General features: G+C 45.6%; 4 protein-coding genes across 14 annotated transcripts; all 4 read right to left on the reverse strand.

Moving 5' to 3' along the window:
• Window positions 1-12: 12 nt before the first annotated feature.
• Window positions 13-779, reverse strand: LOC108125064 (uncharacterized). Its single transcript, XM_017241074.2, has 3 exons — window positions 569-779; window positions 343-510; window positions 13-287 (listed from the first exon to the last, which is right to left on the reverse strand). The coding sequence occupies exons 1-3, from the start codon at window positions 777-779 to the stop codon at window positions 13-15; spliced, it is 654 nt and encodes a 217-aa protein (XP_017096563.2).
• Window positions 780-2784: 2005 nt separating this feature from the next.
• Window positions 2785-5220, reverse strand: Jhe (Juvenile hormone esterase). 2 transcript variants are annotated; one of them, XM_017241287.3, is made up of 6 exons: window positions 5048-5220; window positions 4622-4973; window positions 4260-4566; window positions 3461-4206; window positions 3107-3396; window positions 2785-3044 (listed from the first exon to the last, which is right to left on the reverse strand). In XM_017241287.3, exons 2-6 carry the CDS (start codon window positions 4853-4855, stop codon window positions 2852-2854), a joined length of 1770 nt encoding a protein of 589 aa, XP_017096776.2. In that variant the 5' UTR covers window positions 4856-4973; window positions 5048-5220; the 3' UTR covers window positions 2785-2851. The 2 variants fall into 2 exon arrangements, with proteins under 2 accessions (XP_017096776.2, XP_070134670.1); XM_070278569.1 differs by having other exon boundaries at window positions 2786-3044; window positions 4622-4866.
• Window positions 5221-5729: 509 nt separating this feature from the next.
• Window positions 5730-7801, reverse strand: Jhedup (Juvenile hormone esterase duplication). Its single transcript, XM_017241291.3, has 4 exons — window positions 7616-7801; window positions 7261-7558; window positions 6161-7199; window positions 5730-6105 (listed from the first exon to the last, which is right to left on the reverse strand). The coding sequence occupies exons 1-4, from the start codon at window positions 7799-7801 to the stop codon at window positions 5931-5933; spliced, it is 1698 nt and encodes a 565-aa protein (XP_017096780.3). The 3' UTR covers window positions 5730-5930.
• Window positions 7802-7926: 125 nt separating this feature from the next.
• On the reverse strand, window positions 7927-14353 carry Asph (Aspartyl beta-hydroxylase). Of its 10 annotated transcripts, XM_070278567.1 has the most exons (14): window positions 14144-14351; window positions 12824-13009; window positions 12593-12766; window positions 12184-12521; window positions 12040-12123; window positions 11818-11983; window positions 11538-11615; window positions 10948-11055; window positions 10359-10790; window positions 10028-10113; window positions 9350-9590; window positions 9162-9267; window positions 8373-9098; window positions 7927-8318 (listed from the first exon to the last, which is right to left on the reverse strand). In XM_070278567.1, the coding sequence occupies exons 1-14, from the start codon at window positions 14193-14195 to the stop codon at window positions 8168-8170; spliced, it is 2928 nt and encodes a 975-aa protein (XP_070134668.1). In that variant the 5' UTR covers window positions 14196-14351; the 3' UTR covers window positions 7927-8167. The 10 variants fall into 10 exon arrangements, 6 of the variants coding, with proteins under 6 accessions (XP_070134668.1, XP_070134664.1, XP_070134663.1 ...); XM_070278563.1 differs by lacking the exons at window positions 10359-10790; window positions 10948-11055; window positions 11538-11615 and adding an exon at window positions 13241-13294 and having other exon boundaries at window positions 14144-14347; XM_070278562.1 differs by lacking the exons at window positions 10359-10790; window positions 10948-11055; window positions 11538-11615 and adding an exon at window positions 13241-13294 and having other exon boundaries at window positions 12184-12524; window positions 14144-14347.
• Between the last annotated feature and the right edge of the window lie 57 nt (window positions 14354-14410).

The following is a 14410-nucleotide window of genomic DNA, read 5'->3' on the forward strand; positions in this document are numbered from 1 at the left end:
CATTTAAAATCATTAATCAACATCTATTTCATCCAAGCGACCTCGTACACGATTCTTGCGTTTGTGTTTTTTGGTAGGTGGCGGCAGGAAGCTCTCGAGGAACTCTATTGTATTCATGATAGTCTCAGAGCTAACGTTTCCAATGTAGTTTTTGTCAAAGTACACTACCGGCACTGGTGCCTCCGTGGACATCAGTTTGTCGCAGTCGCAGCGGTTCTGATTCTGGTTCTGGATCTTAGCGTCCAGGGTCTCCACATCCGCCTCGGAGCTTGTGGTGTTAGATTTGTCTAAAGTTTTCCCAGATATTATTGGTTATAACGGTCTATCTGTTGGCATACCCACCAAAAATGGGACGAAAACACTCCTTAACCTGGATCCACTTGGTACAAAACTGTTTGATGAAACTGTCGTTCTGGTGGAAGAAACTGCGAGCTGCATTATCCACTCGGTATTTCATGAATCCTGGGACGTACGGCCACTTTCCCTTGGCAGCATAAAAGCAGATGATATCTGTGAATTTTGAATTTAAAAGTTTTGTGAAATATTAAGGAAGCCAATAGTCACTCACAGGGCACATGAAAAAGGTGTAAAAAGGTGCGTTGATGCTCGATACTTGATATGAGATGGATTCCGCTGGCTCGGTTACTGCTTCTGACAATCTGTTTTCCCGCGAACGGAATCTCCTCCACGCGAACACTCTTCAAATACCCATCGCCCATGGAGAGCATAAATCCCACCAGGAAAACGGGAAAAATGGCAACTTTAGTACCCAATTCCATTATTGAACTTTACACCCAGCACTGTCAATTGAAACTGACCATGACGTCCTGCAGGACCTCTATGAACGGTGGTTCTGTTGCGATTATTGATTTGAATTGCATGCGACGCTGACATAAATGTGTCCAGTTGACAAAGGACACTTGCATGCTTTAACCTAATTTGCCAGCAAATGACCACAACACCCATCTGATGGTAAAGTTCATTGCTCTCTTACATACTTCAAAAGGAGACAGGTGAACTAGTTTCACGTATTCGGTCTATGTGGTTTATCATTTAGAAAAGAAGCAAGTGAACATGAAATATGACCCAAATCGCTGGCCATATCTTTGCAAAGAATCATCCGATTTTTAAGCGGAATCCCTCAAATGATTTGTAGATCGATTCTCCATCAATCTGCATCAAAATCTACAGACAACATTTTTTTTAGAGTTTTTGTCTAATTTTCTGAGGGATCCCCTTTAAAAGTTTGAAAAATGCTTGGGAGCAGTATATGGCTCACTTGGATGGCTATATCTTTGCCAATAATCATCCGATTCTTCAGCGGAATACCTCAAACGACTTGTAGATCGATTCTCCATCAATCTGCATCAAAATCTACAGACAAAATTTTTTTTAGATTTTTTGTCAAATTTTCTGAGGAATCCCCTTTAAAATTTTGAAAAATGCTTGGGAGCAGTACGTGCCCCACTGGGATGGCTATATCTTTGCCAATACTTATCCGATTCTTGAGCGGAATACCTCAAACGACTTGTAGATCGATTCTCCATTAATCTGCATCAAAATCTACAGACAACATTTTTTTTAGATTTTTTGTCAAATTTTCTGAGGGATCCCCTTTAAAATTTCAAAAAATGCTTGGGAGCAGTATATGGCCCACTGGGATGGCTATATCTTTGCCAATACTTATCCGATTCTTGAGCGGAATACCTCAAAGGACTTGTAGATCGATTCTCCATCAATCTGCATCAAAATCTACAGGCAAAAATTTTTTTAGATTTTTTGTCAAATTTTCTGATGGATCCTCTTTAAAATTTTGAAAAATTCTTGGGACCAGTATATGGCCCACTGGGATGGCTATATCTTTGCCAATACTTATCCGATTCTTGAGCGGAATACCTCAAAGGACTTGTAGATCGATTCTCCATCAATCTGCATCAAAATCTACAGGCAAAAATTTTTTTAGATTTTTTGTCAAATTTTCTGAGGGATCCCCTTTAAAATTTCAAAAAATGCTTGGGAGCAGTATATGGCCCACTGGGATGGCTATATCTTTGCCAATACTTATCCGATTCTTGAGCGGAATACCTCAAAGGACTTGTAGATCGATTCTCCATCAATCTGCATCAAAATCTACAGACAAAATTTTTTTTAGATTTTTTGTCAAATTTTCTGAGGGATCCCCTTTAAAATTTCAAAAAATGCTTGGGAGCAGTATATGGCCCACTGGGATGGCTATATCTTTGCCAATACTTATCCGATTCTTGAGCGGAATACCTCAAAGGACTTGTAGATCGATTCTCCATCAATCTGCATCAAAATCTACAGGCAAAAATTTTTTTAGATTTTTTGTCATATTTTCTGAGGGATCCCCTTTAAAATTTCAAAAAATGCTTGGGAGCAGTATATGGCCCACTGGGATGGCTATATCTTTGCCAATACTTATCCGATTCTTGAGCGGAATACCTCAAAGGACTTGTAGATCGATTCTCCATCAATCTGCATCAAAATCTACAGGCAAAAATTTTTTTAGATTTTTTGTCAAATTTTCTGATGGATCCTCTTTAAAATTTTGAAAAATTCTTGGGAGCAGTATGTGGCCCACTGGGATGGCTATATCTTTGCCAATAATTATCCGATTCTTGAGCGGAATACCTCAAACGATTTGTAGATTGATTCTCCATCAATCTGCATCAAAATCTAAAGGCAAAGTTCAGCCTTCAGCCCATAAATAAGCATTAGGTATAGGAATTTATTTTACGTATCAAAACTTATTTTCTTGTAGCCTACATTTATTAATATGTCTGGAAACCTAAAAGACAGATCTTAGGAATAATTTTTCTGTCTATAATGACTAGGAACCACTGCTCTCCTCATCCAGTATACTGGCCCAGAGCTTAACCCTGTCGATCTGAAATTCTTTGGCCACCTGGATTTCAAAGCCCTTGGGGGAGTTTACGAATTCTTGGTAATCGCAAATGCCATTTGGACGTGATTGTAGCAGTTCATGGGTACACTGCGTCAGAGTCTCAGAACTTCTTGGTTTTCTAATTCAAAAAATGGTAAAATTAGTTGTTTTTTTTATCAACTTGAATAGAGTTATGCTCACCCAAACTTTGCAAAGTGTACAAAATAATCCACAAAAGACTTCATCACTTGGGCTTCGGTGGAGTTTCGTTCAAAGTCTGGGAAAAGTAAAGGACTCCGGAAAAGGTAAAGCAGATCATCACAGTGAACCACTCCGTATTTTCCAGACACATCGGCGATGGTATACGCCGAGGCATAGCTAAGAGGACCTCGGTAGTTGAAGCTGTACAGGAATACAGGATTCGATCCACGGGAAACTTCCTGGCGAATGGTATTGTAGAGCGGTTGCTTGAAGCCCCTATCCGTGATTAACTGATGGAAAGCGAGATGGGATTGAGAATAACTAGATAAGATTACTGGACTCCTAGAAACTTACATCCATGAAACCTTGGACAGTCTCATCGTTGACTTTGTGCTGGCCCAGGAAGTACTCGCCCACCAGAAGCTTCATTCCCTGCTTGAGTCTCTGCTGGTCCAGTCCAGGAGGGAACTCCATTAGCTCTTGCAGAAGTTCGTCGAAGCGGGAGTTGAAGCTCTCGCGAAGAGTATGGTTCTCATTGATGTTCACCACCCGAACAGCTCCTTCCCCAGGCACAGTGCCGAGGAGCAAGGGCAGTGCCGGCCGCTTACCGTTTTTCAACGTATCCTTTGGATGCTCACCCAAGAAGACCTCTCCTTCGGGAATCCCCTTCTCGACGACTGGACGGAAGTTGGTCATGTGATCGACATCCCAGTATTTGAGGCCATCGCCCGCATTCAGCAAGTCTTCGGCATTTACTCGACGGAGTGCCCGGGTTAGCTTTACAGTGCTCAGTTCCCGGGCATCCTTCACATGGGCCAACTCGGCTAGGCGACGAGCCTGCCTTAGGGGCTCATTTGTAATGGCAAACGGCACATTGGCCGTGCCACTCATGCTGATTACGCGGTGAAAGAGTCCTCTGGAGCGAGGGCTCAGTAGATGCATGTGGGCCGCCACACCTCCGGCACTCTGTCCGAAGATAGTCACACTCGAAGGATCACCCCCAAAGTAGCGAATATTTCGCTGTACCCAACGCAAGGCCATATTCTGGTCCTTCAGACCAAAGTTTCCGGGCATCGCAGAATCGTGAGTGGACAGAAAGCCTGGTGGGGAAATATCTGAAATAGTTTCCAAATCGAGGATTTTAGACACTTACCAAACGGTCCCAGTCGATATGCCACTGTTACCAGTATTACCTCTCCGGAGTCCATGAAATACTCGGGTCCTGAGACACCTGGTCCAGCAGAACCGCCAAAGAAACCACCGCCATGAATGTAGACCATCACTGGGAGGTTGGATGACTGGAATCTGGTCGGATGCTCTGGGCGATAGACATTCAGATATAGACAGTCTTCTTCCCCATAAACGATGGGAGTGGGTAGCAGATAGTTCTTTTGGATGCAGTCCATCCTCGGCCAGCTGGCGTTGTACACGCCCCTCAGCTTCGGCATCGCCTTCGGGTTCTGAAAGCCCAAAAGTGGGTGTTAGCAATCGAGGACTTCTCGTGACTGAACCCACACTGAATCGCAGTTCTCCGACAGGCGGCAGGGCGTAGGGAATGCCCATGAAGGCCTCGAACCGCTCCGCTTGGTAGCCAGCGAGGGTTGTGCCCTTCAGACAGCCCACACTTGGCGGGCAAACGGTGAGCGCATCCAGTGTCTGGGCCTCTAAGGCCGCTGTGATAGCCGTGAAGGTGGGTCCACCGCAGTAGCAGAACAGCAGCACCACCATCGAAATCCATGGTTGACTCATGTTGGCGGTGACTGAAATAGAGCCAATTAATTACCGGGCTAATTAATTATCGGCCTATCAAGCTGTTATTTATGCTCGTATTTTGGGGACTTCCATAGATTTATTTTGACGGGCGGATCTGGCGGATGATGTAAACTCTAGTTTGGAGTCGGCCATAACGAATGGGAGCTGCTGCCCATCTGCAGTACTTACGATCGGATCTAGCAGGGGGGAAAAGTGTCTCGAAGAACCTGCCTCTTCGAAGGTCCAAATCGATCTACCAGCGTTCGAGGGTCAAGCACTCAATTTAATCGTAAACTCCGGCAGAGGAAAAACTTCCGCCGGCCTGGCGTTCCGTCTTCTCTCTCTCGCGATCACTGAGAAAAAAACCTGATGTGTGGTATTAAATATATAAACTATCTAAATATCCATAACAAATGGAAAATAATCGCGAAGAATTTTTTAAACTAACCAACCTTTACGATCGCTAAATAGAGTTTATTTTGTAACTAATTCGTCAGGTAGGTGTAGAATCTACTCTGTAGACTCTCCAACTCTCTTCTTACGATCCGAGATCAGAGAAAACAAGCGACCGATCTCGTTAGTGGAAAATTTATTCAGAGCAGCCACGAGCGGGGTCCACACGGCGTATGCTTGATCGCAGCGGATATCAATTGATCTGGAACTGCAACTAGCCTTTTCCGATCTCAATCTCGATCTTAGTGGGAATCGAAATCTGGTTCCGTGTAATTTGAAACACGCGCCTGAGACCCAGAGCCAGACCCAGAGCCATAGCCAGTAGAAAGTGTTGCCCCTGGGAGCAGGGCTGGGGGTTGAGCTTGGGCTGCGACTTACGGAAGGCCTATCTTATCTGTACTCTGTATTTCGCACTTAATCTCATTCTGCGCCCATTCTGCATATTTAATTGACCTTCGAATGCCAGACAATTGCAAAAAGGGGAGCAGTCTTTAACATAAAAGGGAACAAAAGCCATATCTCCACAATGGCAGTGCTCCCCCAGGTTGGATTACGAGTTCCGTTCTACTTTATTTAACTGTTGAGAATTACTTTAAATAGGGTCACCATTATAGAGGGTCTATTTATGGGATAAATACAACTTTTTCCATAGCGAAAATCTTGTAAGGTCTAGCCTATTCTGAACAGATTCCTCGAAGGTGCCTGGACTGGTACCACCGCTGAATAGCAAATAGTTGCACATCTTTCTGTCCTTGAGATCCGATGCCTGGCAGATGGCATCCTCGTGGAAAATTCTAGGTTGGAGTCAGAAATTAAAATAAATCCTTAGATCTCATACCTTTAACCTACCCCGTTTTCCCGAACTGGGTCACCAATTCACTCATTCTTTTGGTCACTTTGGCATCCAGTGAGTCCTTCGGGTAGTCCTCCACCACTGCCCTTATGCGAATCGTATGTAGACCGTCTTCCATATGTCCTGCTCCCACTCCATAGTTCAGACTAGTTCCGCTGACAAACACTGTAGCGGGACGGGATCCTTCAAAGTCAAAGATATAAATAGACAATGGATTCTTTTCGAGATCAGCATATCCTGCATATGAGACTAGAGTCTCATACATCGGATAGTAAAAATTAAAGTCCCCGCAGATCTCCGTCAGCGCCAGAAGAGTGTCGTTGTTCAGACCTGTCCCCTGAAACTGATACGCATCGAATATGTCCTGTACCACCTCCGGGGCAGTGCCCTCCGGCAGCTGAAGGGCCAAGGACACGTGTTCCAGAAAGCGCTCGTTGAACTCCTCCAGTCGTTTTGGATCAGAAAAGGCGTGCAATAGAGTCATGGATCCCTCGCCAGTCCGCGAATTGAAGCTTATTACCCAAGGCACCTGGTGCATGTTACCAGACAAGTGTGTGGCCAGTGGATCCTCCAGCAGGAAGGCATCCGGACTGCCTTCCTGCTCTAGGACTGGCCGGGAGTTGAGCTGAGGCAGGGTGTCCCACACCTTCAGGCTATCGACACTCTTTAAAAGCTTCATGGCATCCACATCGCGTAGTGCTTCGGCAAGATCCTTGCTGCTAAGGTCTCCGTCCTTCGCTATTCCGGCCAAATTGGCCAATTGCTGGGTTTGCGGAAGTGGATCCTTCAGAATACTTATGGACGGAAGAAACAGCATGCCTGTCAAGGTCATGGCGCGATGAAACAGACCTCGGGACCCTGGGCTTAGCATATGTAGGTGGGTGGAAACTCCTCCAGCGCTGTGCCCGAACAGAGTAACCATCTCCGGGTTGCCACCAAAGCTACTTATATGACGCTGAACCCATTGCAGTCCCAAGCGCTGATCCTTTAGTCCAAAATTACCTGGCATATGCTCATCTCCTGTGCTTAGGAAACCTGGAAGGTGGTATGGGTCATAGAAATAAGGTGTTATTCTGGGATTATAGGAGGCACTTGCCAAAAGGACCAAGGCGATAGGCGATAGTAACCACAACAACGCCTCCAGCATCCATTAGGTACTCTGGACCACTGGCTATGGGATGAGCTGATCCGCTGAAAAAGCCACCAGAGTGGATGTAGACCATAACGGGCAGGAGATCAGAGGTTTTTTCCTTCGGGCGGTAGACGTTCAAATAGAGGCAATCCTCCGACCCCATCACCGGCCAGCCGTCGACAAAATAATTTCTTTGCAGACAGCTCTCCATGGCCATGCCTGCGTCCCTAACGCCATTCCAGGCAGTAGCCGGTTTGGGATTCTAAAGAGTAGTCATGAAATAATCCATGAAAAAAGTAAGTTAGCTGGAAGACAGCACCTTGAAGCGAAGCTCTCCGACTGGCGGTTGGGCAAAGGGTATGCCGAGGAAGGCCTCGAAGCTGCCGCTCTGGAATCCTGGCATTTCGGTGCCCTTCAAACATCCCAAATCCTGCAGGCACACGTCCAGGGAATCACCACGAACGACCGCTAACAAGAACACTGCTCCTAGCGCTCGAAGAAGCATTTTAAAACTTTTAATTCTCTGAAAGTGGTTCCAGTTTTTATATTAACTCGGAGAGCAGCCCATTCCGTAGTCCATAACTCTATTAGTGCAAACCCTCCAATTTAGTTGACAGATAATACCAGCACTTTTCAAAACCTAAAGGTTGTTAATTGTGTATTTAGAGTACAGACGCGCCCACCAAAGCTTAACGTACTATAATAGAGTGTCTTAGCCTAAACACGCATTCAAGTCGAGCTTATCCATTAAGAGGTATGGTTGCAATAATATACATATAAACACGAATCTAACATAGTAATGGCGATTCAATGAACGATATAGATGTGGGTGGGAAATTGCTCTAAATAACAGGCTTAGGAACCGGATACTTTAAATTGCCGGCAGACTGCGGCGCTGGTGAGCGCTCAGCTCCGGATGCCACATATCCAAGATTAACACCAAACGGGGCAACGAGCCATTGTGCCAGACTTCGTGCTCGAAGCTATCGTCGAAGATGAAGAGCTCGCCTTCGCGCCAGGTCCTGAAACAATATATTTGTACAATAATATAATAATAGGTAGAATGTCAAGCATACCTTTCCTGCTCTGCTACACGGAGCACAGTTTTCTCCGGCTCTGGAGCAACTAGCGTGAGGTGAGCCCTTAGACGGCAGTTGGTGGGTCCGCAATGTGGCCACACATGCGTATTGGCCTTCATCACACTGAACTTCACCTGACCCCGTCGACATCCACTCGACTCGGGGAACTGCTGCACTAAAGCACAAGTTTTGGGGGTTTTCTGGCAATTGGCTCCCATTCGGAGTCCCTGGGAGAACAACTCAAACTGCTGCCAGACACCTTTGTCCCGCAACAGCTCCGTTTCGTCCGCGAAAAGCCCTGTTTTGCCCATGACTTCCAATGCCTCATCCCTAATGGTGCGCCAATGAAACTGCAACTTCTCCAAGTGCCGCTGATAGCCGGTCTCCTCTGGCGCCCAAAATGGTTGGGCCTTCAAGCCGGGCACGTTGTACAGTGATCTCTGATACTGACTGGTGAAGAAGCCTTTGGCCACTCCTTTGGAGAAGACTTGAATGGCCTCGGACTGCCGGGACAAGCGTTGCAAGGTTTCCCCGAGCGCCAAGTAAAAAAAAGCCTCCTGGGTGCCTTCCGCCTCGGATTCCACGGCGTACTTGAGAAATGGCAGCGCCTGGGGATAGTCTCCATGCAGTTGCTTGAGAACCAGACCATAGTGAAGCTGGGCCATTGGATCATCCGGCGCGATCTTAAGGGTATTGAATGAGACCTTCTCCACCTGGCGAATGCTGCATAGAAGGAGTCGGATGTATTGGCGATTCGGAAGGAATAAGGTCACCTGTCTCACCTACTTGTTGGCCATGAGATAGGTTAGCGATAGTTGGTTGCGCAAATGGGGATTTCTAGGCAAACGCTCGATGAGGATCTCGTGGATGTTAACGGCCTGGTGGTGGTTACCTGAGAGTGGGTTGAAATCATTAAATCTTTTGTAATTAAACTATTTATGAATATGGTAATGTCCTAATAAAAGTATACTCACCCAAGAATCTCAAATGCTTAATGCAGCTCTCGCCAGCAGCTATAAACTCCGCATCACTGACAATCAGATCCTCAAAGGCCAGGTACCGCTTGTAGGCATCGATGGCTTCCCATAGACGCTGGTTGCTTTGCTGTAGCTCGGCCAGATGCGCCAGGACCTTGGCTTTGCCCAGGTGGGCCAGTGGCTCGTCGGCGTAGCGGAGGGTGAGCATGTTAAAGGAACGCAGGGCTTGGGCGTAGTTCTTGGGTGTGGTGCATATTAGTGAGCGGTTCATTAGCCAAAAACGAAGAAGGGTTACAAAATGACAAGGAACATGCAATTAGTAAAAAAAGTCCATTCTTGCAATCGAAACGAAGCCCAGTTGTCGGCAAGTTAGGAGGCCTAAGGGCTCCTCCAATTTTGGGTGTGTCTTTGTTCGAGGAACTCTATGGGGACTAACTTCCCGACAAGTGGGGCTTTCTTCATTCTTATCTCTAGAGTTATATCTTAAGAGTCTACTAAAATCTTCCCAAAATCTTACGATGCTAAGCCATTGACAAAACTGGAAAACAAGCAAACATAAACTTTAAGCTATGAAATGAGTTGTGTTTTTGTGATTTCTTTAGTGATTGTTGAGCTAGAGATATATATATTGGCGAATTAATCCCGATTGTAGGCTCTCGAAGGAGTGGAACTCACCTCTCGGATCATCTCCTCGTTGGCCTTGCGCAGCTCCTGCTCGAATAGTTCGTTGTTCTCGACAGGAGCTTCTTTGGGCTTGATCTCTGTTCGGGATTAAATTTTACGTTAGCACATTTATAATCGACTCTAGATAAATGGCAATGCGAAATTTTGAACGGTTAATCCTAGAAGAACTCCATTTAAGGGCTACTTGGTACGTTAACACTTACTGGTTAGGGTCAGGTGTTACGATCTGAGTGTACGTGTCTTAAAGTAGCTCTAACATAAGTGATCAATCGAAAGTGTGTGTCGGATGAGGATGGATTCGATGGCTGAGTTTAGAAATTACGTGTCCAGCTGGGATCGTCCGAGTCGGGGTCGCTCTCGTACTCCTTTGAGGGCAGGCGACCGTACTTGGCATCCAGCCGGCTCATCAGATCACTGTCGTCCACGTCGGATATCTCGTCCTCCTCGTCTGTGATCTCGGCGTCATCCTCGCTGTCATCGTGTTCATAATTTTCCATATCCCCATCCTCATACTCCACATATATATCGCTCGACCCGGCTGGCTGAGGCTCCACTCTCTGCTCCACCGGCTCATCCTTGGGAGGTTCCTGCTTGCCCTTGTACATGGCGCTCAGTTGCTCAAAGGTCTCGGGCACATAGCTGGCCATGGAGGCCACGTTATCGTCGCTGTCGTTGGCTGGCTCCTCGTTCTCTTCAATGTCGCTGATCTCCACCTCGATCTCCTCCTCGATAACGATTTCCTCCTCGGAATATTCTTGGAAATACGACTTAAATTAAAATACTGGGCCCGTGGCCAAGACTCAAAGCTAAAGGAGCCAGTAGATCACTTGGATTGGCCAGTAATCTAAAGGCAACTTCGGCAGACCGAAGTTCGCTATGAGCTGGATACATAATTATTCAAATCGTCCAACCATCGTCCAACAGGGGCAGCTCCTCCACGTCATCCGGTATGTGATCCTCGGCCGAGGCGATCGTCAGTCTGCGCCGCATCACGGCCTCCGGGGCGGGCGGGTCGTCGGCTAGCGTTCAGATCGAATATTATTCAAGGATATAGGAAGTATACATGTCGAGCAAGAACATTAAGCCATAAAACTATATCCGTACACACATACATACATACATGGGTGAAAATATTTAAATAAAGCTGTGACTAAAATCAAGAATACACAAAAAAAAAATCAAAAATGAACAATCAAAATAAGCTAAAGTGAAGAAAGTGCAAAATAAGATGCCTGTTTTTGGGTTTAGTTCTGTTAATACGAGACATTCAGATATAGATCTCTTTTCAGATAGATCGGAGTTAGCTAGGAAAGCGGCGTTTAGTTGGAAGCCTGATTCATCCAAAGACCAATTCCCCACATTGGGTTTTAATCGTTAGCATTACAATTTGACGTGCTGTTGCTTTTGCTTTTGCTTTTGCATGGAGATTGGAGATTGAAGAGCAGAGAGCGAAGAATACAGAGCGTGGGGCGGAGAATTCTATTTAGCATTGAAGACTCACTTGTATTAGGACTTTTCCGTATCAATACAAGGCGTGAAACTAAGGCAAGTGCTACGCCAACGCCAAACTTGACGGCAACTGTAAATGAGTCAGTATTTAGTATAATCAGAAAACAAACATATATCGCTTGCACTTTCTTGTACAATTTTTTTTTCAGTGTACATTGTTCTTCGTTCTTTTTGTAAGATGAAGCCTGTCCTTCTGTCTGTCCGTTCTTAAATGTTATACTTCTAGGATATTCGTTAACCGTTCAAATTATCAATCTCTGCCACCAACTTACGTGATGCCAACCAGGAAGATCCTTCTTCTTGGGGATCTTTCTCCTCATTGTTGTCCTTATCATCTTGATCCAGTTTCTGGCTGACTACTTTCTCTGGTTCATCTTGAACATCCTGATCAAGAGACTCAAAATCGTCATCATCATTATCTTCGTCGTTGTCGTCGTTCTATTGTATTATAATATGAATTGAATTGATTTACTGGATTAACAGAATCTTCTCACATTCTCATCATCGTCCGCTGCTGCAGCGGGTTCCACAGATTTCTCTACCTCCTCTTCTTCCTCAGGTTGGTCATCATCTTCTTCCTGAAACACACAGAAGTACTTAGCAATGGCACTCATCTAGTCAAGTGAATCAAAATTTACTTCAGGAGCTTTCGATGGAGGTGCTTCTTGAGACTCCGGAGCTTCTTCATCATCAGCATCGCCTTCGTCTACATTGTCTTCGTCTTCTTCATACTCGGCAGTGGCTTCGGTGGTGGTCTCCACAGTGGGTTCCACCTCCTCCTCCTCCTCTTCGTCCTCCTCATCAGCTTCATCATCCTCCACATCATCTTCGGCTGTTATATTTTCGCCGGCATTATTTTCCTCTTCTCCCTCTTCCTCCTCCTCATCCTCCTCTGGTTCCTCATCTTCCTGATCCACTTCCTCCTCGTCTTCCTCAGGAGTGGCCTCATCTTCCTCTAACTCGGCAGAGAGGGGCTCTTCTAAGAATGAATCGCGAAAGGATACCCATAGTTGAGTTTTTTGACTAAATCCCCCAAAAAAAACCTACCCTCTTCCTCGTGCTCATCTTCTTCGTGATCCTCAAGCTCATCGTGTTCGTCATGATCGTCTAGAGCTTCTCCGGATGGCTCCTGAACATCGTGGGCCTCGTGTTCCGCTCTATGCTCATCCACCCAGCCATCGAAGTAGTTGGAAAATCGAGATTCCGACAAGGGAGTATCCACTGATATAGAAAACAATCTTATAAGTAATCGAACACTATGGATATGTTGATACTTACGATCTTCCAGCCCTCGATTCTCCATGATAATCAGGGCCACCAGACCCAAGAGCGCAGCCATCAACGAGAAGAATATGATTTTGGCACACCAGTGGCCGCCAGTGCCATGATCGTGGTGCACGTGCAGATGGACGTCATCGTTTCCCATCTTTGTAATGTGAACGCCGTGGGACGATTCGTCGTCATCTGAGTTCCAGCGGCCGGAGCGGAGAATGCAATTGCATGAGAACGAAATAATAGTGACATGTGAATGCAATGCCTTTTAATTAAATGCACCTTCAGACAGACAGAGTGATTTTAGTAACTGAGCGGGTATTTAAATTAAAATACAGTACATGAAAAAAGTTTAGAATATTCGTGCAGCAGAGGGGAGGACTAGGGAGACTGGCTGGGGTTCATACATTTAAATTAGGCTACCTTGAAAACTGGACTGGCGCAGATCAGTCAGGTCGCCCTCGGACTTGCGATCATCTAGACAAAAAGTTAGTAACATAATGCAGATACAGATACGATCTTAAAATTCTCTCCCTCTCATGATTTTAAAATTTTTACTCATTTATTTTATGCATATTGGAAAATTCTAGATACTTCTTATCTTTATTTAAGCGATTTTTCATTTTACAATAGGGGTTCATAAGTATAATGCTCTGTTGTACCGGCATTACAGTCCGATAAGGAAGCGAGAAGATTTGTTTATGCCCAAATATGTGAGATTATAAACAAAGAACCCGACAGTCATGCTCTTGGGCAGCTGGCCAACAGAATATAAATGGCCTCACATGAAGCCGCGACAGCACCCGTTTTCTGGTGGGTGTAATGGCCAGGAAGAGTCTTGGCCAAATGCAATGGAATTATTATAGACAGATATATGTAGATTCTAGAAGCATGGTGACTTTGTGGAGGTGAATTCCATCCGTCTCGCCCCCTGGGAGGTGGCAAGATAACAGACCTTCAACATTTGTTTGCTCATACAGACGAGCAATCAGAACCACTCTCTGATTTTTAAGGATCATTCAACCCCCGAATACCATGGCCCTTGTGCCTCAGGCAGGCTCTTGTGTCGACATCCGCACACACGTCATATATGTATATTTTTCCCCCATCTATACGATCGGCACACGCATAGCGACAGACCACGGGCGAGATGTATAATTTTATATAATAGGGCAAAGTTATTTTTAAATGCACTCGCCAATAATATGCTAATAAAAGAAAACAAATGCTTGCTCGATTCTGGCGGCGGCCAAGAATAGCGGTAAGTCACACGGTCACAGATAACGGTTACTTTCACTTTCGAAGGAAATTAGATAGGGGACTCACCTCGTTTTCTGCGCTTATCCTTTCGCTTTCGCGGCTGCACATCACCCGACATTTTGGCTCCTTGGCTCTAAGTTTGTGGCTCTAAGGTGGACAGGATGATGCTTGCCGCTGGTTTGGACCACGGACCGCGATCTTCGTTATTTTGTACTGTTCAGCACTCGCCCCTAGGCCCGGGTGGCAATATCGGATCTTTAGCGTTGCCAGATAGATTGCGAACAATCACTGTGCCGACAGCGCCGAATGCAGTACTATCGATAAAATCGATAC

The sequence above is a fragment of the Drosophila bipectinata genome, chromosome 2R (assembly GCF_030179905.1).
Source record: "Drosophila bipectinata strain 14024-0381.07 chromosome 2R, DbipHiC1v2, whole genome shotgun sequence".
NCBI classification, from domain to species: domain Eukaryota; kingdom Metazoa; phylum Arthropoda; class Insecta; order Diptera; family Drosophilidae; genus Drosophila; species Drosophila bipectinata.